The following is a 27,662-nucleotide window of genomic DNA, read 5'->3' as shown; positions in this document are numbered from 1 at the left end:
TTGCTACTAACATATTTCAACTTAGTTTTCTCTAGGAACATATCAAAAATAAAATAGGGGAGCTAAAGGCGAGCTATTGATCTACAACATAGATATGCTAATACTACCAGGACTAAGTTCATGATTAATCATATTACTTAAGAACTCCCACTTAGATAGACATCCCTCTAATCCTCTAAGTGATCACGTGATCCATGTCAACTAAACCATGGCCGATCATCACATGAGATGGAGTAGTTTCAATGGTGAACATCACTATGTTGATCATATCTACTATATGATTCACGCTCGACCTTTTGGTCTCAGTTCCGAGGCCATATCTGTTATATGCTAGGCTCGTCAAGTTTAACCTGAGTATTCTGCGTGTGCAACTGTTTTGCACCCATTGTATTTGAACGTAGAGCCTATCACACCCGATCATCACGTGGTGTCTCAGCATGAAGAACTTTCGCAACGGTGCATACTCAGGGAGAACACTTGTACCTTGACAATTAGTGAGAGATCATCTTATAAAGCTGTCGTCGAACTAAGCAAAATAAGATGTATAAAAGATAAACATCACATGCAATCAAAATATGTGGCATGATATGGCCATCATCATCTTGTGCCTTTGATCTCCATCTCCAAAGCATCGTCATGATTTCCATCGTCACCGGCATGACACCATGATCTCCATCATCTTGACCTATATCAATGTGTCGTCACATGGTCGTCTCGCCAACTATTGCTCTTGCAACTATTGCTATCGCATAGCGATAAAGTAAAGCAATTATTTCGCGCTTGCATCTTATGCAATAAAGAGACAACCATAAGGCTTCTGCCAGTTGCCGATAACTTCAACAAAGCATGATCATCTTATACAACATCTTGTATCTCATCATGTCTTGACCATATCACATCACAACATGCCCTGCAAAAACAAGTTAGGCGTCCTCTACTTTGTTGTTGCAAATTTTACGTGGCTGCTACGGGCTGAGCAAGAACCGTTCTTACCTACGCATCAAAACCACAACGATAATTTGTCAAGTTAGTGTTGTTTTAACCTTCTCAAGGACCGGACGTAGCCACACTCGGTTCAACTAAAGTTGGAGAAACTGACACCCGCTAGTCACCTGTGTGCATAGCACGGCGGTAAAACCAGTCCCGCGTAAGCGTACACGTAATGTCGGTCCGGGCCGCTTCATCCAACAATACCGCCGAACCAAAGTATGACATGCTAGTAAGCAGTATGACTTATATCACCCACAACTCACTTGTGTTCTACTCGTGCATATGACATCTACGCATAAAACCAGGCTCTAATACCACTGTTGGGGAACGTAGTAATTTCAAAAAAAAATCATACGCACACGCAAGATCATGGTGATGCATAGCAACGAGAGGGGAGAGTGTTGTCCACGTACCCTCGTAGACCAAAAGCAGAAGCGTTAGCACAACGCGGTTGATGTAGTCGTACGTCTTCACGATCCGACCGATCAAGTACCGAACGCACGGCACCTCCGAGTTCAGCACACGTTCAGCCCGATGACGTCCCTTGAACTCCGATCCAGCCGAGTGTTGAGGGAGAGTTTCGTCAGCACAACGGCGTGGTGACGATGATGATATTCTACCGACGCAGGGCTTCGCCTAAGCACTGCTACAGTATTATCGAGGTGGACTATGGTGGAGGGGGGCACCGCACACGGCTAAAAGATCAAACGATCAATTGTTGTGTCTCTAGGGTGCCCCTTGCCCCGTATATAAAGGAGCAAGGGGGGAGGTGCGGCCGGCCTAGAGGGGACGCGCCAGGAGGATTCCTACTCCTACCGGGAGTAGGACTCCCTCCCTTTTCCTTGTTGGACTAGGAGTGGAGGGGGAAAGAGGAGGGAGAGAGGAAGGAAAGGGGGCGCCACCCCCCTCTCCTTGTCCTATTCGGACTAGGGGGGAGGGGCGCGCGGCCCTGCCCTGGCCGCATCTCCTCTTCTCCACAAGGCCCACTATGGCCCATTAAGCTCCCGGGGGGGTTCGGTAACCTCCCGGTACTCCGGTAAAATCCCGATTTCACCCGGAACACTTCCGATATCCAAATATAGGCTTGCAATATATCAATCTTCATGTATCGACCATTTCGAGACTCCTCGTCATGTCCATGATCACATCCGGGACTCCGAACAACCTTCGGTACATCAAAACATATAAACTCATAATATAACTATCATCGAAACGTTAAGCGTGCGGACCCTACGGGTTCGAGAACTATGTACACATGACCGAGACATGTCTCCGGTCAATAAATAATAGCGGAACCTAGATGCTCATATTGGCTCCCACATATTCTACGAAGATCTTTATCGGTCAGACCGCATAACAACATACGTTGTTCCCTTTGTCATCGGTATGTTACTTGCCCGAGATTCAATCGTCGGTATCTCAATACCTAGTTCAATCTCGTTGCCGGCAAGTCTCTTTACTCATTCCATAATACATCATCCCGCAACTAACTCATTAGTTGCAATGCTTGCAAGGCTTAAGTGATGTGCATTACCGAGAGGGCCCAGAGATACCTCTCCGACAATCAGAGTGACAAATCCTAATCTCGACATACGCCAACCCAACAAGTACCTCCGGAGACACCTGTAGAGCACCTTTATAATCACCCAGTTATGTTGTGACGTTTGGTAGCACACAAAGTGTTCCTCCGGTAAACGGGAGTTGCATAATCTCACAGTCATAGGAACATGTATAAGTCATGAAGAAAGCAATAGCAACAAACTAAACGATCAAGTGCTAAGCTAACGAAATGGGTCAAGTCAATCACATCATTCTCCTAATGATGTGATCCCGTTAATCAAATGACAACTCATGTCTATGGTTAGGAAACATAACCATCTTTGATCAACGAGCTAGTCAAGTAGAGGCATACTAGTGACACTCTGTTTGTCTATGTATTCACACATGTATTATGTTTCTGGTTAATACAATTCTAGCATGAATAATAAACATTTATCATGATATAAGGAAATAAATAATAACTTTATTATTGCCTCTAGGGCATATTTCCTTCACATGTTGCTAGACCATGACGAACCTACGAACTATGAGGAAGCGATGATGAGCCCAGATTCCGCAAAATGGCTAGAAGCCATGAAATCTGAGATGGGATCCATGTATGAGAAGAAAGTGTGGACTTTGGTTGACGTGCCCGATGATCGGCAAGCCATCGAGAATAAATGGATCTTCAAGAAGAAGACAGACGCTGATGGTAATGTTACTGTCTACAAAGCTCGACTTGTTGCGAAAGGTTTTCGACAAGTTCAAGGAGTTGACTACGATGAGACCTTCTCACCCGTAGCGATGCTTAAGTCCATTCGAATCATGTTAGCTATTGCCGCATTTTATGATTATGAAATTTGGCAAATGGATGTAAAAGACTGCATTCCTGAATGGATTTCTGGAAGAAGAGTTGTATATGATGCAACCTGAAGGTTTTATTGATCCAAAGGGTACTAACAAAGTATGCATGCTCCAGCAATCCATTTATGGACTGGTGCAAGCATTTCAGAGTTGGAATAAATGTTTTGATAGTGTGATCAAAGCATATGGTTTTTTACAGACTTTTGGATAAGCCTGTATTTACAAGAAAGTGAGTGGGAGCTTTGTAGCATTTCTAATATTATATGTGGATGACATATTGTTGATTGGAAATGATATAGAATTTCTGGATAGCATAAAAGGATATTTGAATAAGAGTTTTTCAATGAAAGACCTCGGTGAAGCTGCTTACATATTGGGCATCAAGATCTATAGAGATAGATCAAGACGCTTAATTGGACTTTCACAAAGCACATACCTTGACAAAGTTTTGAAGAAGTTCAAAATGGATCAGGCAAACAAAGGGTTCTTGCCTGTGTTACAAGGTGTAAAATTGAGTAAGACTCAATGCCCGACCATTGCACAAGATAGAGAGAAAATGAAAGATGTTCCCTATGCTTTAGCCATAGGCTCTATCATGTATGCAATGTTGTGTACCAGACCTGATGTGTGCCTTGCTATTAGTTTAGCAGGGATGTACCAAAGTAATCCAGGAGTGGATCACTGGACAGCGGTCAAGAACATCATGAAATACCTGAAAAGGACTAAGGATATGTTTCTCGTTTATGGAGGTGACAAAGAGCTCATCGTAAATGGTTATGTTGATACAAGCTTTGACACTGATCCGGACGATTCTAAATCGCAAACCGGATACGTGTTTATATTGAACGGTGGAGCTGTCAGTTGGAGCAGTTCTAAACAAAGCGTTGTGGCAGGATCTACGTGTGAAGCGGAGTACATAGCTGCTTCGGAAGCATCAAATGAAGGAGTCTGGATGAAGGAGTTCATATCTGATCTAGGTGTCATACCTAGTGCATCGAGTCAAATGAAATTCTTGTGTGACAATACTGGTGCAATTACCTTGGCAAAGGAATCCAGATTTCACAAGAGAACCAAGCACATCAAGAGACGCTTCAATTCCATCCGCGATCAAGTCCAGGTGGGAGACATAGAGATTTGCAAGATACATACGGATCTGAATGTTGCAGACTCGTCGACTATGCCTCTCTCACGAGCAAAACATGACCAACACCAAGGCTCCATGGTTGTTAGAATCATTACTGTGTAATCTAGATTATTGACTCTAGTGCAAGTGGGAGACTGAAGGAAATATGCCCTAGAGGCAATAATAAAGTTATTATTTATTTCCTTATATCATGATAAATGTTTATTATTCATGCTAGAATTGTATTAACCGGAAACTTAGTACATGTGTGAATACATAGACAAACGGAGTGTCACTAGTATGCCTCTACTTGACTAGCTCATTAATCAAAGATGGTTAAGTTCCCTAACCATAGACATGAGTTGTCATTTGATTAACGGGATCACATCATTAGGAGAATGATGTGATTGACTTGACCCATTCCGTTAGCTTAGCACTTAATCGTTTAGTTTACTGCTATTGCTTTCTTCATGACTCATACATGTTCCTATGACTATGAGGTTATGCAACTCCCGATTGCCGGAGGAACACTTTGTGTGCTACCAAACGTCACAACGTAACTGGGTGATTATAAAGGTGCTCTACAGGTGTCTCCAATGGTACTTGTTGAGTTGGTACAGATCAAGATTAGGATTTGTCACTCCGATTGTCGGAGAGGTATCTCTGGGCCCACTCAGTAATGCACATCACTATAAGCCTTGCAAGCATTGTAACTAATGACTTAGTTACAGGATGATGTATTACGGAACGAGTAAAGAGACTTGCCGGTAACGAGATTGAACTAGGTATTGAGATACCGACGATCGAATCTCGGGCAAGTAACATACCGATGACAAAGGGAACAACGTATGTTGTTATGCGGTTTGACCGATAAAGATCTTCGTAGAATATGTGGGAGTCAATATTAACATCCAGGTTCCGCTATTGGTTATTGACCGGAGACGTGTCTCGGTCATGTCTACATAGTTCTCGAACCCGTAGGGTCCACACGCTTAAAGTTCGGTGACGATCAATATTATGATTTTTAGTGTTTTGATGTACCGAAGGTAGTTAGGAGTCCCGGATATGATCATGGACATGACGAGGAGTCTCAAAATGGTCGAGATGTAAATATCGATATATTGGATGACTATATTCGGACACCGGAAGTGTTCCGGGTGGTTTCGGAGAAAATCGGAGTGCCGGAGGATTACCAGAACCCCCCCCCCCCCCCGGGGAGAAATAGTGGGCCTTATGGGCCTTAGTGGAGAGAGAGATGGCTGGCCTAGGGCAGGCCGCACGCCCCTCCCCTCTGGTCGGAATTGGACTAGGAGAGGGGGGGCGGCGCCCCCTTTCCTTCTCCCTCTCCCCCTTACTTTCCCCATCCTAGTAGGAGTAGGAAAGAGGGGAATCCTATTCCTAATAGGAGGAGGACTCCTCCTGGCGCGCCTACAGGGGCCGGCCGGCCTCCCCCCTTGCTCCTTTATATACGGGGGCAGGGGCCACCTATAGACACACAAGTTGATATGTTGATCTCTCCTAGCCGTGTGCGGTGCCCCCCTCCACCATAATCCACCTCAATAATATCGTAACGGTGCTTAGGCGAAGCCCTGCGTCGGTAGCATCATCATCACCGTCATCACGTCGTCGTGCTAACGGAACTCTCCTGTGAAGCTCTGCTGGATCGGAGTTCGTGGGACGTCATCGAGTTGAACGTGTGCTGAACTCGGAGGTGTCGTGCATTCGGTACTTGGATCGGTCGGATCATGAAGACGTACGACTACATCAACTGTGTTGTGCTAACGCTTCCGCTTTCGGTCTACGTCTCCCCTCTCGTTGCTATGCATCACCATGATCATGTGTGTGCGTATGATTTTTTTTGAAATTACTACGTTCCCCAACAGAAAGGGGGGCCGCACCCCCTCATCCTTGTCCTATTCGGACTCCCTAGGAGGGGGGCGCGCGCCACCCCCCCCCCCCCCCCCCGCGGGCTTCCCTATCTCCCTTAGGCCCATGACACCTCGGGAGGTTAATGGGCCATATGGGTCAAAGGGGGGGACACACCAGCCCACAAGGGGTTGGCCCGCCCCTTCTAGGCCGCAACCCTTGGGGAGAGAAGGAAATAGGGGAGTCAGCTCCCTCTTCCTTTCATCTCCCCCTTTCCTTCCCCCCTTCGACAAATATGGAAAGAGGGGCACCACTAGGGAAGGACTGTTGGGGAACGCAGCATGCAATTTCAAAAAAATTCCTACGATCACGCAAGATCTATCTAGGAGATGCATAGCAACCAGAGGGGGAGAGTGTGTCCACGTACCCTCGTAGACCAAAAGCGGAAGCGTTAGGTTAACGCGGTTGATGTAGTCGAATGTCTTCACGATCCAACCGATCCAAGTACCGAACGTACGGCACCTCCGTGTTCAGCACACGTTTAGCTCGATGACGTCCCTCGAACTCTTGATCCAGCAGAGGGTCGAGGGAGAGTTTCATCAGCACGACGGGGTGGTGACGGTGATGGTAATGTGATCCGCGCAGGGCTTCGCTTAAGCACTACAACGCTATGACCGGAGGAGTAAACTGTGGAGGGGGCACCGCACACGGCTAAGAAAACTATTGGTCTGCCCCCCGCCCCCGTATATAAAGGAGGGGAGGAGGAGGTGGCCGGCCCTAGGGGTGGCGCGCCATGGGAGGAGTCCTACTAGGGCTCCACTCCTAGTAGGATTCGCCCCCCCCCCCTTCCTTCCAACGGAGAGGGGAAATGGGAAAGAGGGGAGAGGGAGAAGGAAAGGGGGGTCCAATTTGGATTGGGCAGGGGGAGGCATGCGCCTCCTCTTGTGGCCTTCCTCCCTCTCTCCACTATGGCCCATGAGGCCCATTAACTTTCCCGGAGGGTTCCGGTAACCTCCCGGTACTTCAAAAAATCCCCAAACCTTTTCGGAACCATTCCGGTGTCCGGATATAACCTTCCAATATATGAATCTTTACCTCTCGACCATTTCGAGACTCCTCGTCATGTCTATGATCTCATCCAGGACTCTGAACAAATTTCGGTCACCAAGACACATAACCACACAGAACTACACAGAATCACGACAATTGCTTAGCCGTGTGTGGCGCACTTAGGAGAAGCCCTGCGTAGATAGCATCACCACCATCGTCATCACGTCGTTGTGCTGCCAGAACTCATCCACTACTTCGACTTCTTGCTGGATCAAGAAGGCGAGGATGTCACCGAGCTGAACGTGTGCTGAACGCGGAGGTGTCGTACGCTCAGTATTCTATCGGTTGGATTGCAAAGAAGTTCGACTACATCAACTGCGTTACTAAATGCTTCCGCTTACGGTCTACGAGGGTACGTAGACACACTCTCCCCTCTCGTTGCTATGCATCTCCTTGGATAGATCTTGTGTATGCGTAGAATTTTTTTTTGTTTTCCATGCAATGTTTTCCGACATTTACATCATCATGACATTTTTTTACAAAAAATAAGTCTATTATATGTAGTACATACAACTAGAGTTTGACAATGTGCTGCTATGAACTAAGCGGGACTCCAGTCATTGTAGGGGGAGGAGCACCCGAGTGGCCTCCTATTTGACCATCAAATATCACGAGGTCTAGCTCGTCCGCTTGTTGCAACATGGATATCTTGTACACCATTTGTTGTTAGGGCTAGTTGTTTTGTGCTTCGGCAACATCATTGCAACAATTTTTTGAGTAGGGCATTTTGGAGACCGAGCTCCATGGAGCCCTTTATTTTGAAAAATTCAAAATTCATAAATTTCAGTTTAAAAAATTCCTGAAAAAAATTATATATGTATGCAAGGATGTAAATTGTGTGTGTGAAAAATTTCAGAATGAAATATCTTGAACCGCGAGTTGCATAAAAAAACAAAATCAGGGACTTTAAAGATGAACGTACATATGTTAAAAAGCCCCAGATTTGTCTTTTTGTGTAGCTCACATTTTAATGTATTTCGACATGAAAATTTGCACACATATACATTATGTATCTAGGTATATGTGTATTTATTTTCAGAATTTATTGAAACTGAAAAGTTTGAATTTTGAAGTTTTCAAATAAAGGCCTCCATGGAGCTCGGTCTCCGTTTGGCATTTTCGGAATTTTTTATTTAGTTAGTAAAAATGCAACATTTTCAAACATAAACTTGCAACAAAAAAATGAAGCTATGCAATGAACCTCCATTTGATGCAATATCTTGTTGAAAATAGGTTGCAACATACATAACAATACAAAACTAACATAAACAACATATAGAAATAGTTTCATCAAAAAGCCAAACACCCAAAAAATATTGCAACATACTGCAAATATGTGTGCCAGAAACAAAATACATACTTCCATCACGTCGAAATAACATATGCAACATAAAAAAAATTACAATCCACCGACCTCACACTACCAATATTTGAGGACCAGTACTGGTTTGGCCTCGCCAACAATGAATCCGCATGTTGGGACCCTGTCAAAGTTGGCTTGGACTCATCATCATGCAACCTTCCAAAGTTCGTTGGCACGAACTCGATCTCAATTGAAGGAGGTTTTGGGGAAGGAAGCACTGCAGAAGATGGAGGCGCTCAGGAGGAGGATAATCTTGGAAATGGGAAATGCTCGATGGAAAGAGGTTAATAGTGAGGAGCTCTATAGGGAGGAAGAGACCTAGTGAAAACATAGAATTACATTTTAGTCCCAAAGAAAATCCTTTTGAACTGAATCCTGGAAGTGCTCTTCATCCCCTATGTAGTTTTTGGTGATCAGTGACATCATAGCTCGAGGGACTATGAACACTCAAGTCTATTTCAGATTATATCCCAAAAGATGCAACTAGGAAGATGATTAGTGACCCCCCTGCCATTCTTAAGTGTTGGCCAAGCCAAGGACTTAGATTTTACTTTTTGTGATCTATTATCACACTAAGTCCACAGGTATGCGGATACTATCAAAAGGGGATCAAAGATGTGGTGATCGGTTTTCTTATTCAAATTTGTATAAAGATCAAGCTCCAAAATCACCCAAAACATCTCATACATTCCCACTATCTCAATGTTCTTTCACTATCCAGAGCCACCGAACAACCATCATCCGGAACCTCCAAACCTTTTGAGAGATATTTGTTGCAAAACACTAGCTCATTCGGAGCCTCTTGGAAACCTCCACTCCAAGCGACCTCGGCACTTATGCATTCTTCTGGCCTTGCATGGATATACCAAACACTCCGGTCCCAAAAAATCAAACAACATCCCATGACGTGCGCAGGTGAGCCAAGGCCAGTCAGAGCCCCCGAACGACTTCAAGTGGACCCCTCCAACCAAATCAAAAGTTGCCTCCTTTACTTCAATTGGAGCCTCCAGGCCGATCTCTCGGGGCCTCTGAATTGCGCAAAAAGGCGTGTAATAGTCACATTTCTAGGACCAGCTTATATATACTACACCAACCCCACCAGTTCACTCAAAGCACTTCATTTTAAATCACATTTTCTTAGAGGGAACTACCTAGTCTTGTGTGGAATTCAAAGGGCTTTTTTATGCAACCTCCGAGGCCAAACCTTTGATTTCTAATCACTTGTTTGCCACTCCAACCTCTCGAGTCCAAACATATATCTCATGAGAGTTTTCAGCGCGGAGGAGATTATCTTTTGAGGCACAAGAGCAAGAGATTCATCACCAAACAACCCCAAACTTATTGTATCCTAGTTGGCTAGCTATTTTGAGAGCATTCAAGGTGTGAAGTAACAAAAAGTTTGTGAGGGGTCGAGAATCGCCTACTTTGTGTAGATCTACTCCGAGTAAGCCATGGTGGAATAGGTCTGCTGCTCCTTCCTGGACTCTTTTTGGGCATTACCATCCATGGACCTATCAACAAGGATCTAAATGATCCTATAATCTTCATGGTTCGAAGCCTCCATCAATGTGGAGTAGAATAACGCCACCTATCCGAACTATGGGAAACGTCGTCGAGCCTCCTCGGTGTCGCCCGACAAGCCTAGAGGGAAAGTCCTCATTGTTGTCGCCGTAGTAGCCACTTGTATGACATGATAAATGGGGGAGAAGTCAAATCAGCAAGGGTTGCATCTTGATTTGTGTTGATAGTAGGGCTAGCGTTGCCGGTGGGAACGAGCGATCTCCCTAGTAGGAACAATCTGCACAAAAATCGAGGTCGCCAGTGGCAAGCCAATGACCAAATCAACACCATGCCGAAGCACATGCCCAACAACAACACTGGCCCATTGTCACCTCGACTACGTTGACCATGCCGACAATGGTGTTGAAGTTGGAGCACCATTAACCAACGCAACACCATCACCGCCATTTGAACGACACCACCACGACACCAAATTCCAGCCCTAATTTTACATGTCAAACACACAAAACCAAGGTAGCAAGCCAAGGACCATGCGGCCGAGGATGGGGTTGAAGGCGAAGCACCATTAATCAACGCAACACCATCACCGCCATCTAAACTGTGTCGCTGCAACACCATATTAATTCTAACTCTAATTACCGATCGCTGGTGGTGGTGATCTAAAGAGATGACGTGTCTTGATTGAGCTTTTCTTGACAACAGTTTTATTAACGTCATATTCTTGACATAACAGTTTTTATTGACGCCATATTCTTACTCTAGTTACCAATCGCTGGTGGTGGTGATCTAAAGAGATGATGTGTCTTGATTGAGCTTTTCTTGACATAACAGTTCTATTGAGAGAAGAAGTACATAGGACCAGCTCTGTACATGAGGTTTGTTCCATAGCCGCTCTATACATGAGGTTTGTTCCATAGCCTGAACGCACGAGACTGCTTGTAATGTCCTCTTAGCGGCTTCAGAGGCCCGAATTGTTCCGCCTCCTTCCTGTTCTGGTTGCTTTTACTTCACATTTTATCTTAGTTTGATCCAAAGAAAATCCAATGGCGTTGGCTGTTCATTCACAGCAAGGCACAGCACATCAGCTCCGACGATTATGCCAGAGGAGCCGAGTCCGGAGCTCCACATAGCAATCTCAATGGCGGCAATGAAATGAAACCAATTACTTTGTTGCAATTGCACATGCATGTATACAGTAAACATTTATAAGAATACAAGGGGTCAACTTTTAAGAGGGGGAAACGCTGTTACCATCCCAATACCCTAGCTTTCAAAACTACCAGTACATGTCAACCATTCTTCTGTAAACCTGTGTTGTATAGTGTAGATGCTACCATGTAAGATGCCCTCAATCTTTCTAAAAGCAAAGAATAGAGCAAACAAAAAATGAGACTATGTACAGGGGATCTTTGCTGCTGCTGCTGCTTTCTCCAGTTCTCTTTCATCGGTACCGTCGGTGCAGGTGTCTTGGGTTGGACCCAGCTGAGGCAGGACCAATTCCAGCGGAAGAAAGGGGAAGATTCACAACAAAAATGATACGCAGATGACCGTTTGGTTCAGGTATTCATTCAGTAACAAACTTCAAAAAGAATCGACAGCATTTGACTAGATTGCTTGTGTTGCATAGCTTGTCATAGACATGGCACTGTACAGTAAGTAGCTCACCAAGGAGATCCATCACTACAGCTGCAGAATACCAAATCATTAAATATAGTTAGATGACTGGGGAAAAACACAGGTCCCAACAGTGCCAGCACGTTTTTATGATTGTTATTATCATTTGATTTCATTCAATTTAGCTCAACTAAACCATCCACCACACATTCTCCCTGCCACGTACACCCTCCGTTCCAAAATAGATGGCTCAACTTTATACTTTAGTTAGTACAAAGTTGAGTCATCTATTTTGGAACGGAGGGAGTAGTACATAAGATGAACACAACTCAATTATATTTCTGTGTCGTGGGACATCCAAGGTATTTTTCAGTGAAAGGCGATAATGAAGGAAATCTCTCGCAATGATGAACATAATACATGTTTCACTATACGCACCACGTTTAGCCAAGGTCCACACAAAGCAAGGCGGCAAGGCTATAACAGTTCAAACATGAAAGGCCAAATGCTTAAGTGAAGCTTACTAAAACGGTTGCTCACTCACCTTTAAATATAACCTTCAAATAAAACTCACAAGCAATGCATGCAATGCTATCCAGTATATCAAGACACCAAGTCTCAAGGTTGGTTGTCTCATGAGCAATCTATCACCAGATGCCCTGATAAAATCAAAGATAAAAATTAACAAGGGAACACCTTCAATCAACTCAATAAGAACTGAAATTGCACTTACCACATCCCATCAATTCTGTCTGATATAGGTCGAGTGAACTTCGGAACAATGCGCGACATCGTCAGTGACTTGAAACCATGCGCTGCAATAACAAATGGAGAATCAGCCAGGGAACAAAATTAACACCATAAAGCTAAAGTTAGCATGCAAGATTTTGTCACCTTTATCATCATCTTCATCATCTAATGGTTTGTCCTTGTGCATCTCTACATCGATAGCAACCTGGTCGTTGTTGACTTTTCGTGCCCCTCGAATCTGAGTGACAACTGCAGCTGGGCTTACTTTGTCATTCTGCATTCAAATTGAAATAGGCAAGTGACTATGAATAAACAAAACCTAAAAAGCAATGTGATATGTTATATACAGTTTGTGTTAATTGCATATAAAAACATAAAGTTCTCATACCATTTGCTCAATCTCCGACGTGCCAGGCAAGTTTATAGATCTAGGTTGGCCCATCGTCCTGTCTCGACGAAGCATCCCTATCTGAGAATCCTTTTGGCTCAAAGAAGCTTCTAGAGCCTCTGATTTACGCGACAACTCTTCCATTTTGGTCCTCTCGACCTGTAGTGAAGAATCTTTGCTTTGCACAGCAACCCTCAAATCATCTGATTCAGATATCAGTGACACTATTTTTTTGTCCAACATGTCCATATATACTGGAACCTGAGTGTAATCATGGTCATCTGCACTCTCACAATGCACACCAAACTGCATCAGCGCAGTTTCTAACCACTTAACAAAATCATTTATCTGCGATGAGTACTGCTTGTTGCTATCGTCAGTGGTTAGTAGTTCATTAGTACTCCTTGTGACTTCTTGGCGCAGAAACGAGATCTCTGAATCTCTCTCTTGCAATTGTGACTGAAGGCTTTCCACTTCTACAAGAAGACTTTCAGACAAGCTATGCAACTCGTCAAACTTGTCGACAGTGGTTGCAAGTTTAGTCAGAGCTTTTGTCCTAGAATCTTCAAGGCTCTTCAAAGAAAATTCTTTTTCTTGCAGCATCTGCTCCAAGTCATTGCTTTTGTTCTCCAAGACTTCAAGCTCCTTTTCTTCTTCGTCAAGTGCTTGCATCAAACCTTCAATCTCTGTACAATACACCGCAACATATAACAAATGCAGGAATACAATCATTTATTTCTTTGAATCAGAAAAATAGAAATCAAACAGAAGCAACCAAAGAAATTTCAGTCAAAGAAAGTTCTATCAGCTCACCTTGGTCTTTTCTGCTCAGTTCATCAGTCAACTCCTTTATTCTTCCATGCTGCTCACTTGCCACTGTCTCCAAATCTTTAAGCTCACTTGCTTGGGTCTCTAAAGCTTTCTTCTGATTAAGCAACATCTCAACATGTTCCTCCAAATTGTGTACTTGCATTCTTGCATCTTCAAGCTCAACAGAAAGCTGTTTCGCATAAGATTCAGCTTCCCTTATCTGAGATGCAAGCTCCGAACTGATTGTGCTAATTTGCACATCTTTTCCCTGAAGCTCCTGCTGCAACTCAAGAACAGTAGCCTTTAGTTCCTTTGTGTTCCCTTCATTGCTATACTGAGTAGTCTTTACGGCTGCACCTAACCGCTCGACGACCGATTTTATATGATCATATGAAAATAAATGGTTCTGCCCAACAGAATAGCTCCCAATACCAGAACCCATACCAGTCATTCCTTCAATCTCAGAAACTGAACTAGAACATGCTTCGTAAAGCAAACTCATATTTCTACGCAATGATGAACTCTCCTCTTCCTTCTCTTTGATCTCTGATTGTAGTTCAAGAATGTTCTCTCTCATTGATTCCAACTCATTATTTTGGGAAGTGAATCTGTTCTGCAAGTTGGACATAACTTCAGCTAACTCTGTTGCTTTCTGGTCAATTGAAAAACCATGCTCGTCAATATTCCTTTTGAGATCATTGCAATCCTTTACACAATCAGATACAGCATGGCATGCAATAGCAAGATGATGTAACATCTGAGTTCCATCAGTATCATTCACTGTGAATTCCAGCGGAGCATTTGGAATATGAGTATTCTGCAAAGGCCAAATTGAAATCAATTAGAAAGCAGTGAATAGAGATCTGAAAGAATACAACTCCCAAAATCTCATATGGCACATTAGCACCAACAATTTATTGTTTCAGTGTATGGAATATCATGGTCATCTGAGATTCGTTTTATATGGAAATATCCTATCCAAATTAACCCATTGATCTTTTTTATAGTGAACAAGAATAAAGGAGACGATCATAAAGAAATGTGACATGGTGGAAGCTTAGTACAAGCCTCATTTCCAACTAGTATTTAATTAGGAAATTTCACTGAGTAAAATTATGTATGAGTTGTCTAATTAGGAAGTAAATACTATGATCAACTAGTATTTACATTTCTGCGGTAAGTGCAACAAGAGAAATTAGTTTACTTGCACAACATCAGTCCAATCTTTTCTAAACTACTCCCTCTGGTCCTTTTTAGTTCGTATATAAGATTTGTTTGAAGTCAAACCACGTAAACTTTGACCAAGTTTATAGAAAAAAGTACCAACATTCAGAATGTGAAATCAACAACATTAGATGCGTCATGACTTTAGTTTTCAAATGGTATAAATTTAGCATTGTAGATGTTAATATTGTTTCATATAAATATGGTCAAACTTTACGAAGTTTGACTTCAGACAATTCTTATATGCAGGGTAAAAAGGACCGGAGGGAGTACTATGCAAAGTGCTGAAGCAACAAAACACACTGACACATTGGTAGCCTAAATTTACCTTGCTGCTTATGCTACTGGTCAACATCCCATTAGAAGTCATAGGTATGTCCACCATATTTGTGCCATCCATCCATTTACCAGAAGATTTCATGAAGCTCTCCATATAGCTGATAAGGTCCACATCTTTGCTGAATGCGCTGGCAAGGCGATGTGAAAGGTTAAAGCAGACCTCTCTTAGTTGACCACTGGTAGAGTTCAACTCCTTCAAATGATCTATTTGCTTCCTTGCTGCCTGTGCCTGCATATAGGTAATATGTTCAAGGTGGCGAACAGCATCCGCTCTTGCAGACTCTATAACATTCTTCTGTTCAGAGGATTCAGAAAGTGCGGCTTCTTCCTTGACTAATTCCTCCTGCAGGTTATCGGCCCTCTCCTGAGCTTCATTTAACTCAGTTAGAAGCAGCTCTGTTGCTCGTTTCAATTTCTTCACTTCATTTTGTGATGAAGCCACTGTTGCCTGTTGGTCAAGGTAAACCTGTGCAATTTTTCCAACCTTGGTGATTGGATCTGTATCAAATTCTCGAGCGATGTCCACTGTATTCAAAGCATTTAACAATCTACTCAAGTATTCCGTTGTATCATGCAAGTTCTTCTCATTCTCAGTTAATCGGCCCATCAATAGTGTTTTCTCAGATTCAAGTGATTCTATGTGTTGTTCCCTTTCATTTTTAAGTTTTTCTATCACAGCATTCATCTCTTCTATAGTTTGCTTCAAACTATCTTTTTGTTGCACCAGGCCTTTCCCTTTTCTGACAGCGATGTTCAGTTTCTCTCTCAGTGAAGTGCACTTTTGCTCCTCCTGATTTAGCTTCTCTTGCAGATCATCCCGCTGCTTACCCGCTAATTCTAGTTCAAGCACAAGCGACTGATACTTTTGAGTCTGCTCAGCACCACCTTCTTGCAGCCGGTTTATTTGAGCATGTGCCATCTCCACTTCCAGTAATAGTGATTGTGTCTTCTCCACAGCTTCATCACGCTGTTGCTCGGCTAAGGCCAAATTACTGCGAGCATGCTCTAACTCATCACTCTGATTTAGCTTTTCTTGCAGATTATCCCGCTGCTTACTCACTAATTCCAGTTCAAGCACAAGTGACTGGTATTTTTGAGTCTGCTCAGAACCATCTTCCTGCAATTGGTTTATTTGAGCATGTAGCATCTCCACCTCCAGCATTAGTAATCGTGCCTTCTCAGCTGCTTCATCACGCTGCTGCTCAACTAAGGCCAGACTCTTGCGAGCATGCTCCAACTCATTACTCAAAGTATTCAGTACACTCGCTTTGTCATCTCTACCAGTCTCTGATGTAGAAGCGTCGTTAGACAGCTTGGTTTCATCTAAATGAATTTCCTTCTCGGCAGCATTGCTTAGAGTCGACTCTGACAAAAGAGTTTCATAATGGTCTAAAACTTTCCTCAACAGTTCACCCAAGCACAGTACAGCACCACCACCAGATGGAATTTCAGCATTACTACCATCCTGCAGCACATTTCGCACCAAATCGAGTAGTTTGTGTACCTCTATTTCCATATCATGATAGTGCTTGCTCTCCTTTGCCTTTTCAGCTAACTTCTCCTGTAGTTCAGCTAGATCTTTTCGCAAGTTATCTCTGACAAACTCATCTTGAACTGCTTTCTCAGAGAGTCCAAGGAACTCAAATCTCAGTTTATCCAGGCTCTCTGAGAAGAAGTCCTTTTCGGCCTTTATAGCAACGACCTCTGCACTGAGCTCAGAAATCCTTTTGTGTGATTCTTCTAGATCAGTAATTAGCATCTCAGAGGAATCCTCAAGGTGCTCAATCTTCGAATGTAACGTGTCTCTTTCATGCTCGACCTCCAATAATCTGTTTCCCAGCCAAGTTATCCTATCTTCTGGTTCTAACATTCTGAACTGCAGGGGAATGCTAACCTGACCAAGGACCTCTTCCCATTTCTGTACAATACTGTTCCTCTCCACTAGAGACTGTTCCAACATGTTGTTCTGCTCAGCCAGTTCATAGAATCTCCTATGCAACTCGTCATATTTGTTCTTTATTTCATCTGACCCTGGATTTGATATTGAGATTTGTTCATCACTTATGCTATCCATGGCCACACCAGACTCAGAGTGCCCATCCATAGATGATCTCTTATCACCATCAGGCAAGGTAAAAGAAGCACCAACAGCCATCTTCGACAACAGTTCTATTTTCTCAACAATGTCTCTAGAATGAAAACGCTCAGGCATATCTAGATCTTCTAAGACTTCTTCAATTCTCTGAAGAACAGAGTCTTTCAGAATAAATGAATCCCTTAAAGCAGTAGCTGAATTCCGTATGTATGAGAGTTCTGACTCCAAAGCTTCAATTCGATCTGCCTCTGTATAGGATTTGAGCTTGTCTTCCAACTCTTTCACTAATGCATCCTTTGATTCCAGTTCCTGTGAGAGCTTCTCAAGCTCACCAGACTTCTCTGCAAGAGACTGCTTAAGGCCATCACGTTGCACTATCAAGGCTTTGCCTTTGGCAACAGCAATACCGAGTTTTTCCTTAAAAGAAGAAAGTTTCTGTTCTGACTGTTCAAGTTCAGAAGACCTTTCCTGAAGCTCAGTACGTGAAGTTTCAAGAGCTTCATCAAGCTTTTTCAAGCCATCCCTGAGAACTGGAATTTCAGTCTCTAACTGAATGTTCAATTCACTGAGCTGGTCCATTTTGCTCTGCAAGTCACAAACCTGGGGTACAATTTCTTCTTTGATCAACGCAGGCAAGGGCAAGGACCACTTGTCAAATGAAATTTGGTCAAAAATATGGGCATTTTGCAAGCATATCTTTGCTAAGTGGATTTCTTCAACTGCATTTTCAACTTTCTCATTGCATGAAGCTACACCCTCCTCAATACATGGCAGTAATGTGGTAGAAATATGGTGCTCCTTGCTGAACGTTTCAGCTTCACCACTATTAGACATCAAAGGAAGAACCATTGAGGTAAGATCTGCAGAGTGGTGAACCATTTTTTCTGCTATAGAGAGGCATCTACCATGCAGTTCATCCAACGCTTCACTTTTACTTTTAGAAACTAATTTAAGCTCCTCGTTCAGCAAGCACATGTCATCCATATTCTTCATTAAAGAACTGCATCTCAAGCTGATCTCTTCAACTTCTTCACATTTGCTCAACAATCTTGACTCCAGGTTAGCATTGTTTGATTGCAAAGAATGACGGTCATGCAATAGATTCTTCAACTGCTCGATGGCTCCTCCAAGATGACTAAACAGAGCTTCAATTGGCTCCTCAGCACTATCTCCTGCACTTGCTTCATCTGAATTTCCAAGCGAGTTGAGTAGAAACTCCTGCAAGGAATCATACATGTTCTTAACCATTCTAGATGCATGTTCATTCCTATCTTGAACATCAGAATGTGCTTTCTTGATCTCCGAAAGAGAAGTACTGAGCTTAGCATTATCGCTTTGAGCAGACTCTAATTTGTCCTGAAGACTTTGGATTGATTTAGCAGAGAGATCCACAGAGTCCAAAATACTAAAGCTGAGACCTTTGCTTGCACCCAAATCATTAGGGTACATAGTACCAACCAAAAAGCTGAGCTTGTTGGTAACTTCACTGAGCAAACCTGATAGAGATGCCCTTTCCTTCTCAAGAATTGAAATCCTTTCTGTTATATCATTATGCAAAAGTTCTGCCTGATTAGTGAGCTTCCCAGCATGATCATCTGCATCTTGTTGTACGTTAGCAAGCTGAATGTGCAGTTGATCAATTGTGTTCTTGTAGTTGCTTAGCTTCTCAGAGAGCTCATCCATTCTGGCCTCAAAAACTGCTGTGCGCTGTCTTTCTGCTTCATGCTGCACTTCAGACTTACTTGAAAGCTCTATTCTGTCACACAGTCCGACAACATACTTTTCAGCCTTTGCAAGATCTGAAGTCATCGACTTGAATTTTTCAACGAGGCAGCATAACATCCCCTGAGTTAACTTTTTTAATTCATCATGTTCCCCTTCAGACATTCCAGTTTCTTCCTGGTTTCCTTTTACCTCAAAGGATTGGATGAGTTTTGACACGAGAACACGTCCACCAGACCTAGAGGACATCCGCTCCACTAATTTTTTAAGTTCATGCAATTCACCTTTAGCAACCTCTAGATGTCCCTTCAGTGACTGCAAAGCAGTACAGTTACTTGAATCTTTCTCGTCAAATGGAGGATGAGAATGCTGATTGTTACCCTCACAAACAAACTCAGGACTTGTAATTGTTCTTTCAGCATTTTCAACAGTGATTTCCGATGAGGCCAGGCTATGTTCATGTTTTTGACACACAACTGTCTCGGCTTGGTCTAGCACCACATTGCACTTAGCATCCAGCTCTTTAATTACAGATTGGTAAATATCGGAACTGTTAGTTGCACGTAGGCTTTCCTCGATTAGTTGGTCTTTCAGTTGTTCCATGTGTGTCTCCATATCTCTGACATGCAACTCAAGCTGTTTATGTTTGGCGTATGAAAGATGCAATTCATCATTTAGTTCAGACAGATCTGACGAAAGCCTCTCGTTCTCAGTATGTAGGAATACATTATCCTCCTTCAGTTTCTTGTTTGCTTCCGATTCAACAGCAAACTTTGCAGATAACTCAACATTATCTTTTTGCGACGTTTCCAATAAAGCCCTGCAATTTGTTAATTCAGTCCACGTGTGCTCCACGTTCTCCTTGAAGGAACACAGCTCAGCCTCCAAACTTTCGCACCTGCTACTACCAGCATTCATTACCTCTTTCACAGAAGCTAAGCTATGTTCAAGCTCAGATAGCTGTGACAGAAGCTTCTCGTTTTCACCAGACAGATGTTCTTGCTGCTCCTGAACCTCCTTTCTGGTTTTTTCCTCGAGAGCAAGGTTTTCTGTTAGCTCTATGTTCTCCTTTTGTAGAGCTTCCAGCAATGATTGGCATCCAGCTAATTCACTCAAGATTTGTTGTGCATTCTCCTTGGAGGACCGCAACTCGATCTCCAGCTGTTCACATTTGCTGTTGCTAGCATCAATTTCCTGTTTCTGAGAAGCCACGATTAGTTCAAGTTCTCCCTTAACAGTATCCAGGTTCGTGAGCTCATGTCTACATTGCTGAATCTCTTCATGGGCTGCTACTTTGCTCTCTTTGGATTCTTTCAGCTGTACCTGGAGTTTGAGAATTTCATCAGAAGACAGTGTAACATCTGAATTTAGGTGTGTGCCTTCATCTAGCTGCAACTGGAGCAAATCCCTCGACAGAGTCGTCACATACAGATGCCCCTGAATACATTCATCGAGGGGATATGGCATGAAGCCTTGAGATACAGCACCACCACATAAAGCTGAATCAACCTTTTCAACAGATAAATCCAATTCATGTGTAGTGACAGCTTCATCTATTGCATTTGTGTTACTTGTACCTGCATCTTCTTGAACAGCTTCTTTGCCTACTCCATTAGCTTCGTCATCAGTGTCTCCTTGTCCAGGAATTTCTTGTGAAGCTGCAAGATCCATTGCTGCTTCATGCCCAACCTCCATGCCTATTTCACCAGAAACTGTGGGTTCAACATCTTGTATATTGCCATCTGATGACCTCCCCGAAACGCCCACCTCCATTTCTTGAGTTCCGTCTTCACCCATACTAGCATTATCAGTCCCGAGGTCTAGAGAAGGAATTGGCACCTCCATGGCTTCTTTGGAATCAGAACTACTTGTCCTCTCAACAGGATCTATCTGCACCTCCTGGTGTCCCCCTACTTGGTTACTACCGTCATTGGCTATGTCACCTTGAGAAGAAACCTGGGGTATAATGCTCTCCTCTGAAATGGGCAATTTCTCGCCATCCACCTCCCCAGGCTGAGCTCCTATAAGATCACCACCAACATCTGAACTGGTAACCTGAACTGCTGAATCGTCACCATCTCCTTGCCGAGGACTTCCATGATCCGAATTCCCCTGCTCACTGATACTGATATTCTGCACACTACGGTCATCAGCGTCCTCCAGCACAGGCACAACATCCGCATTGTCCACAACGCTTGGTTCCTCAGTAGCAGGCCCCTGGCCGTTGCATTGCTCCTCCTGCGGCATGGTTGCTTCCTGCATTGCAGATGAGCGTTACACAGAGCAATGACTCGCTCAAACCCACGCACCACAGTCAGAAACACGAGCTTCACCTCAAATGGCGTGCTATGGCTGCTGCCACTCTCCCCCGCTAGGAACTTCAACCCAACAGGGGACTTCGGCTCCGGCGGGGCCTCCTCCCCATTGGCACCTGCTTTCGACGCCCCCTCGTCAGCGTCCGCTTCTGCCTTCTTCCCGGGACCCTTTTTCTCCTTCTTCTTCCTGAACTGCTGCAGCTGCGCGCGGACCACGCCAAACACTCGATCATCAGAAAATGGGGGGAAATTCCTCAAAATCGCAAAAGGAAAAAAAGGCGGGACCCGGTACCTTCTTGCGCCCGGCAGCGAGGAGATCGGTGCGGCTATTGTCCCCGCCCCCGCCCCCGCGGCCTCCCCCTCCGCCGCCACGGCCGCGGCCGCGGCCCTTCTGATCCATGCGGAGATCTCCCGTGGAGCTGTCACGCGAGGCGGGGAGGCATCAACTCAACCAAACCCTAGACCCAGCGCGGCCGACCCGAATCGAGCCGCCTCGCGCCCGCGCTCCACGCGGGAACACCCAGGCCCCGGCCCTCGGACGGCGGGCTCGGCGACCTCCGCGTCAGCAAGCGCCGTCGAGCGGGCCGCGGGGCGCTCGAGAGGGGCAGGGAGATCTGGGGAGGGGCTGGAGGGAACCCCGGGGATTCCTCCAGGTCCGGTAATGGCGAGGGAATCGTGGAGTTTGGATTCGGGGATTCGGGGGGAGGAAGGAGGAGGAAGGGAATGAATTCACGCGAAATCGTTTTGGGAGATTTCGTCGTGCTTCTTACGTTAAACGTGGTTTGGGCCCCGCGGGTAGGTGTGCTGGCGGTGGGGAGGTGTCGGTTTTGTTGGAGAGGGGGTGTACGAGAAAGAAAGAAGACGACCTTTTTCCCTTTCTTTTCCATTTTTTCAGTTTCTTTGACAATTTTTATTGTTGTTTTCTGAAAGTCATTCTTCACCCTTATCCCTGATGCTTGTGTGATTGGAGATGTCCGATCATCCTGCTTCACGGTTTCCCTAGGTTTAGGTTGTGTGTTAAACCGTTTGGTGTTCGCTTGACCCGGCATATGAGAGAGTTTGTGCTCGTTAATCAATCGGCTTTCATCAGCAGTCGCAATGTACACGGCTATTTTTGTTTTGATATGCTAGGTGGTCATAAAGTTGCATCGAAGAAAGGAGAAAGGTGTGCTTCTGAAACTCAATATCTTACAAGTGTTCGATTTCCTGAGCTTTTCTGTTTGAAGTTCTTCGTGCCAAGGGGTTCTCGGCAAGGTGGAGATGTTGGGTCGTTGCTCTGTTATCTTCTGCCAACTCCCGTGTGGTGGTCAATGGCAATGCACATGTTAAATTCGCTCATGTTTTGCGGTCTGTGCCTCTTTCCTTAACTTCTTTTCGTTCTATCAATGGATGTTTTGACGTATTTAATAATCAAAGTCGGAGATTTCTGGGTTCTCTGTCACATATCAGGTTGCTCTCCTCTCCAGCGACTATCTATTTTCGTTGATGATGTAGTTCTGTTTATCAAACTGGCTGCTCAGGATCTTTGCTTCGTCAAGGAGACTCTTTGCATCTTTGGACGGCAGATAAATTTCTTCAAATCCATGGCTATTCTAACCCGAGGCGAGGAACATGATAGTGCTCGGGTTGTTGCGGCTTTTCCTTGGAGATTGGAGTTTTTCCCTTACAATTACTTGTTGAAAATATGTCCTAGATGCAATAATATTGTATTATTATATTTTTGTTTTATAATTAATATATTCTATGCTATAACTGCTATGATCTTGGAATATGCAATTCAATGGAAAGCTCATATGCACGTGTGGAATGATAAACGGTAAAGAATATGTTCCTGATCTTGCCTCTAAGACTGGCTCAAGTGTTGTTGGTGATCATCTTTTCCAGGATCTTAGGATATTGTTAAGTATAACGATAGTCCAAAACAATATTGAGAGTGTGACGTTAGAAGAACGATCATATTGAATCGACCCAAACTTGTTTGTTATACATTGAGATAATATTGTTTGAAATCGATTGATATAACACGGAGTGTTAACATGTGTTTTAGTTCCTGTCACATCCCTAGCTTTGTTATGCACTAGGATAGCTCCCCTTGATGCATCATATTTAAATTCCAGTGAAAGTTGAATTGAGGAAATTCCCGAAGCCTCAGAGGATGGTGAACCAGCCCCGCAGCCCCCACACAGCCACCAGACAAGATGGCGCAACAGAGAGGTGGAGCGGAGGTCGCTAGGACCGGGCTCGGCGCATAGCACAGACGGGCAGGAGAGATGATAAGCAGAGTTAGTTCTGGGCGATTAATCAGGGAGAGATTAATTAAGAAAAGAATTATGGGATGTGGGCCAGAAAAATATGGTGGTTTATTCTCGCGCATGATCAGGGAGCATTTGTCGGTCGTGAGATCAAAAAACGAGTCGATGACTTACGGTTGGTCTGGTGAATGCTTCACATCAGACTTTTGTAAGGAAGTGTTTGGATGTTTTGATGTAACTAATAATAAAATTCAGAGACTTAAGGGTTCTCAATCACAGGTCAGGTTGCTCTCCTCTCTAGCGATTGTCAATTTCCACTGACGACATAGTTCTGCTTATCAAACTGGTTGCTCAGGATCTTTGCTTCATTAGGGAGGCTATTTGCATATTTGGCCGGGCTTGAGGATTGCATATAAATTTCTTCAAATCCATGGCTATTATGGTCCGGGGCGAGGAACATGGTAGTGCTCAGGTTTTGCGGTTGTTCCATGGAGACTAGAGTTTTTCCCTTGCAGGTACTTGAAGTTGATGTTGTCAATTAAGTAATTAACACGACTGGACTGACAGCCTATCGTAGACAAGGTTCTTGAGTGGATTGCTGGTTGGCAGAGGGGGCAGATCGCTAGGCCGGGCCGATTGATTCTCATCAATTTCGTGATCACTGTGAGACATACGCATCATCTGCTTATAACTGACGCCCCTAAGTGGGCTTTGAAGAGTTAGCAAGGGTCAGTGTGCCTTCTTTTGGGTTGTTACTAAGGAAATTCGTGGGGGCAAATGTTTGGGTTCATGGCAGCGTGTGTGCAGTGAAGGAAATATGCCCTAGAGGCAATAATAAAGTTGTTATTTTTATTTCCTTATATCATGATAAATGTTTATTATTCATGCTAGAATTGTATTAACCGGAAACTTAGTACATGTGTGAATACATAGACAAACAGAGTGTCCCTAGTATGCCTCTACTAGACTAGCTCGTTAATCAAAGATGGTTAAGTTTCCTGACCATAGACATGTGTTGTCATTTGATGAACGGGATCACATCATTAGAGAATGATGGACAAGACCCATCTGTTAGATAAGCATAATGATCGTTTAGTTTTATTGCTATTGCTTTCTTCATGACTTATACATGTTCCTCTGACTATGAGATTATGTAACTCCCGAATACCGGAGGAATACCTTGTGTGCTATCAAACGTCACAACGTAACTGGGTGATTATAAAGATGCTCTACAGGTGTCTCCGATAGTTTTTGTTGAGTTGTCATAGATCGAGATTAGGATTTGTCACTCCGTGTATCGGAGAGGTATCTCTGGGCCCTCTCGGTAATGCACATCACTATAAGCCTTGCAAGCAATGTGACTAATGAGTTAGTTACGGGATGATGCATTACGGAACGAGTAAAGAGACTTGCCGGTAACGAGATTGAACTAGCTATAATGATACCGACGATCGAATCTCGGGCAAGTAACATACCGATGACAAAGGGAATGACATATGTCGTTATGCGGTTTGACCGATATAGATCTTCGTAGAATATGTAGGAACCAATATGAGAATCTAGGTTCCGCTATTGGTTATTGACTGGAGTTGTGTCTAGGTCATGTGTACATAGTTCTCGAACCCGTAGGGTCCGCACGCTTAACGTTCAATGACGATTCGTATTATGAGTTATATGTGATTTGATGACCGAAGTTTGTTCGGAGTCCCGGATGAGATCACGGACACGACGAGGAGTCTCAAAATGGTCGATACATAAAGAATGATATATTGGACGGTGTTATTTGGACACCAGATGAGTTCTGAGAGGTACCGGGTAACTATCGGAGTGCTGGAGGGTTATCGGAACTCCTCGTGGGAACCAATGGGCCTTCATGGGCCTTAGTGGAGAGAGAACAGGGCCGCAAGGGGCTGCCCCCCCCCTTTGGCAGTCCGAATTGGACTAGGGGAAGGGGGCAGCGCCCCCCTTTCCTTCCCCTCCCCTCTCCCTTCCTTCTTCCCCCTTCCACCAAGTGGAATCCTACTAGGACTTGGAGTCCTACTAGGACTCCTCTCTCTGGCGCGCCCTACAGGGGCCGACCGGCCTCCCCTCCTCCTATATATACGGAGGCAGGGGGCACCCTAGAACACACAAGATCAATTGTCTTAGCCGCGTGCGGTGCCCCCCTCCATAGTTCAACACCTCGGTCATATCGTTGTAGTGCTTAGGCGAAGCCCTGCGCCGGTAACATCATCATCACCGTCGCCACGCCGTCGTGCTGACGGAACTCTCCCTCGTCCTCAACTGGATCAAGAGCTCGAGGGACGTCATCATGCTGAACGTGTGCTGAACACGGAGGTGCCGTACGTTCGGTACTTGGATCGGTTGGATCGTGAAGACGTTCGACTACATCAACCGCGTTACTAAACACTTCCGCTTTCGGTCTATGAGGGTACATGGACACACTCTCCCGTCTCGTTGCTATGCATCTCCTAGATAGATCTTGCATGATCGTAGGAATTTTTTTGAAATACTGTGTTCCCCAACAGTGGCATCCGAGCCTGGTCTATGCGTAGATGTTATATGCACGAGTTGAACACAATGAGTTGTGGGCGATAATAGTCATACTGCTTACCACCAACGTCTTACTTTGATTTGGCGGTATTGTTGGATGAAGTGGCCTGGACCGACATTACATGACCGTGTTCATGAGATTGGTTCTACCGACGTGCTTCACACACGGTGGCTGGCGGGTTGCTGTTTCTCCAACTTTAGTTTAACCGAGTTTGACTACGGTCGGTCCTTGTTGAAGGTTAAAATAGCACACTTGACGAAAAATCATTGTGGTTTTGATGCGTACGTAAGAACGGTTCTTGCTAGAAGCCCGTAGCAGCCACGTAAAACTTGCAACAACAAAGTAGAGGACGTCTAACTTGTTTTTGCAAAGCATGTTGCAATGTGGTATGGTCAAAACATGATGAGATATAAATTGTTGTATGAGATGATCATGTTTTGTAAAAGTTATCGGTAACTGGCAGGAGCCTTATGGTCGTCGCTTTATTCTATGAAATGCAATCGCCATGTAATTGCTTTACTTTATCACTAAGTGGTAGCAATATTCGTGGAAGCAATAGTTGGCGAGACGACAATGATGCTACGATGGAGATCAAAGTGTCGAGCCAGTGATGATGGAGATCATGACGGTGCTTTGGATATGGAGATCAAAGGCACAAGTGAAGGAAATATGCCATAGAGGCAATAATAAAGTTATTATTTATTTCCTTATATCATGACAAATGTTTATTATTCATGCTAGAATTGTATTAACCGGAAACTTAGTACATGTGTGAATACATAGACAAACAGAGTGTCACTAGTTTGCCTCTACTTGACTAGCTCGTTGAATCAATGATGGTTATGTTTCCTAACCATAAACATGAGTTGTCATTTGATTAACGGGATCACATCATTAGAGAATGATGTGATTGACTAGACCCATCCGTTAGCTTAGCACGATGATCGTTTAGTTTGTTGCTATTGCTTTCTCTATAACTTATACATGTTCCTATGACTATGAGATCATGCAACTCCCGAATACCGGAGGAACACTGTGTGCTACCAAATGTCACAACGTAACTGGGTGATTATAAAGGTGCTCTACAGGTGTCTTCAATGGTGTTTGTTGAGTTGACATAGATCGAGATTAGGATTTGTCACTCTGAGTATCAGAGAAGTATCTCTGGGCCCTCTCGGTAATGCACATCACTATAAGACTTGCAAGCATTGTGACTAATGAGT

The 27,662-nt window shown here is 44.1% G+C and overlaps 1 protein-coding gene across 1 annotated transcript; it reads right to left on the bottom strand.

Moving 5' to 3' along the window:
- Positions 1-11,529: 11,529 nt before the first annotated feature.
- Positions 11,530-22,421, bottom strand: LOC123132252 (centromere-associated protein E). The gene is made up of 9 exons (XM_044552038.1): positions 21,926-22,421; positions 21,652-21,834; positions 15,491-21,574; positions 13,942-14,755; positions 13,129-13,814; positions 12,885-13,014; positions 12,724-12,805; positions 12,535-12,649; positions 11,530-12,062 (listed from the first exon to the last, which is right to left on the bottom strand). Exons 1-8 carry the CDS (start codon positions 22,031-22,033, stop codon positions 12,550-12,552), a joined length of 8,187 nt encoding a protein of 2,728 aa, XP_044407973.1. The 5' UTR covers positions 22,034-22,421; the 3' UTR covers positions 11,530-12,062; positions 12,535-12,549.
- Positions 22,422-27,662: the final 5,241 nt, after the last annotated feature.

Source organism: Triticum aestivum, chromosome 6A (assembly GCF_018294505.1).
Source record: "Triticum aestivum cultivar Chinese Spring chromosome 6A, IWGSC CS RefSeq v2.1, whole genome shotgun sequence".
NCBI lineage: Eukaryota > Viridiplantae > Streptophyta > Magnoliopsida > Poales > Poaceae > Triticum > Triticum aestivum.
Note: the sequence above shows the minus strand (reverse complement) of the source record. Positions and strands in the feature narration are given on the sequence as shown.

Excerpts from the sequence above, each read along its gene's own strand:
- LOC123132252 (XM_044552038.1), bottom strand. The coding sequence starts at position 22,033 with ATGGATCAGAAGGGCCGCGGCCGCGGCCGTGGCGGCGGAGGGGGAGGC. Across the intron at positions 21,575-21,651 it reads GCCATAGCACGCCATTTGAG|GAAGCAACCATGCCGCAGGA; the intron begins GTGAAGCTCGTG and ends TCTGCAATGCAG. Across the intron at positions 13,015-13,128 it reads CGTCGGAGATTGAGCAAATG|AATGACAAAGTAAGCCCAGC; the intron begins GTATGAGAACTT and ends ATTTGAATGCAG.